This window comes from Halyomorpha halys, unplaced genomic scaffold (genome assembly GCF_000696795.3).
Source record: "Halyomorpha halys isolate HHAL.00 unplaced genomic scaffold, Hhal_1.1 Scaffold1362.1, whole genome shotgun sequence".
In the NCBI taxonomy this organism is placed as follows: Eukaryota; Metazoa; Arthropoda; class Insecta; order Hemiptera; family Pentatomidae; genus Halyomorpha; species Halyomorpha halys.
Window position 1 is genome coordinate 25,492 of NW_027116648.1, and position 954 is coordinate 26,445.

The 954-nt window shown below is 46.6% G+C and overlaps 2 protein-coding genes across 2 annotated transcripts in view; one reads left to right on the top strand and one right to left on the bottom strand.

Annotated features, from left to right (window-relative positions):
• LOC112211609 (uncharacterized) overlaps positions 1-900 on the bottom strand; it is a gene marked incomplete at its 3' end in the record, with an annotated part of 3,384 nt that extends 2,484 nt beyond the window's left edge. Inside the window, 1 exon segment of the mRNA XM_067053380.1 lies at positions 19-900. Within this exon segment, the coding sequence (XP_066909481.1) occupies positions 19-900 (882 nt within the window).
• Positions 1-954, top strand: part of LOC106689434 (oxysterol-binding protein-related protein 6) — a 95,446-nt gene that overhangs the window by 21,402 nt on the left and 73,090 nt on the right. The gene's annotated exons all lie outside the window — the stretch shown is intronic.

Here is a 954-nt window from a genome sequence, read left to right on the forward strand (position 1 = left end):
CATTCGCAGTTTTACTACTCTGACAACTCCATCCTTGCCAGGATATGCTTCCAGAACTCGAGCAGTGGGCCATTGCAAAGGCGGAACGTTAGGGTCTCTAAGAAGGACTAATGTGCCCGGAACGATGGAAGTGTGGAGTTTCGTCCATTTGACCCTCTGTTGAAGCCAGTTTAGATAATCCAACCGCCACCAGTTCCAGAAATCACTCATGCAACGCTGCAAGTGTTGCCACCGAGATAGGCGGTTCCTTGGAATATCTAACAAATCCTGTTCTGGCGGTGCTACCAAAGATGCTCCAATCAAAAAATGTCCCGGGGTGAGAACTTGATAATCTTCAGGCTCAGAAGATATCGGATAGAGGGGGCGGGAGTTAAGAACAGCTTCTATGCGGGTGACTATAGTTGCCAACTCTTCAAAGGTGGTCTGCTGATTACCAACGATTCGGACGAGGTGATATTTGCAAGATTTTATTCCCGCTTCCCATAGTCCCCCGAAGTGCGGAGCTAAAGGAGGAATGAAATGCCATTCTATCTCTTTGAGTGTAAAATATCCCTTCAATTTGTCTATTATTTCTATAGAGGTCCACCACTTATACAATTCTCTCAGCCGACTTGATGCTCCAACAAAGTTGGTTGCATTATCAGAAAATACCTTGCTCGATAATCCCCGTCGTGCCACAAACCGGTCAAAACAGGCCATGAAAGCATCCTCACTCAACTGTGAAACCACTTCAATATGCACAACCTTGGTGCAGAAGCAAATAAAGAGGCAGATATATGCCTTACCCAATGCAGCCTTTCGTCGCTGTGATTCCTTGATGAAGAAAGGGCCAGCGAAATCAACCCTAACATTTAGGAAGGCCCTTCCTTGTGTATATCGCGATTGCGGAAGATCGCCCATGACAGCGTTTATCCCCTTTACTCTCCACCGATGGTATGTCGCGCAACGATGAAC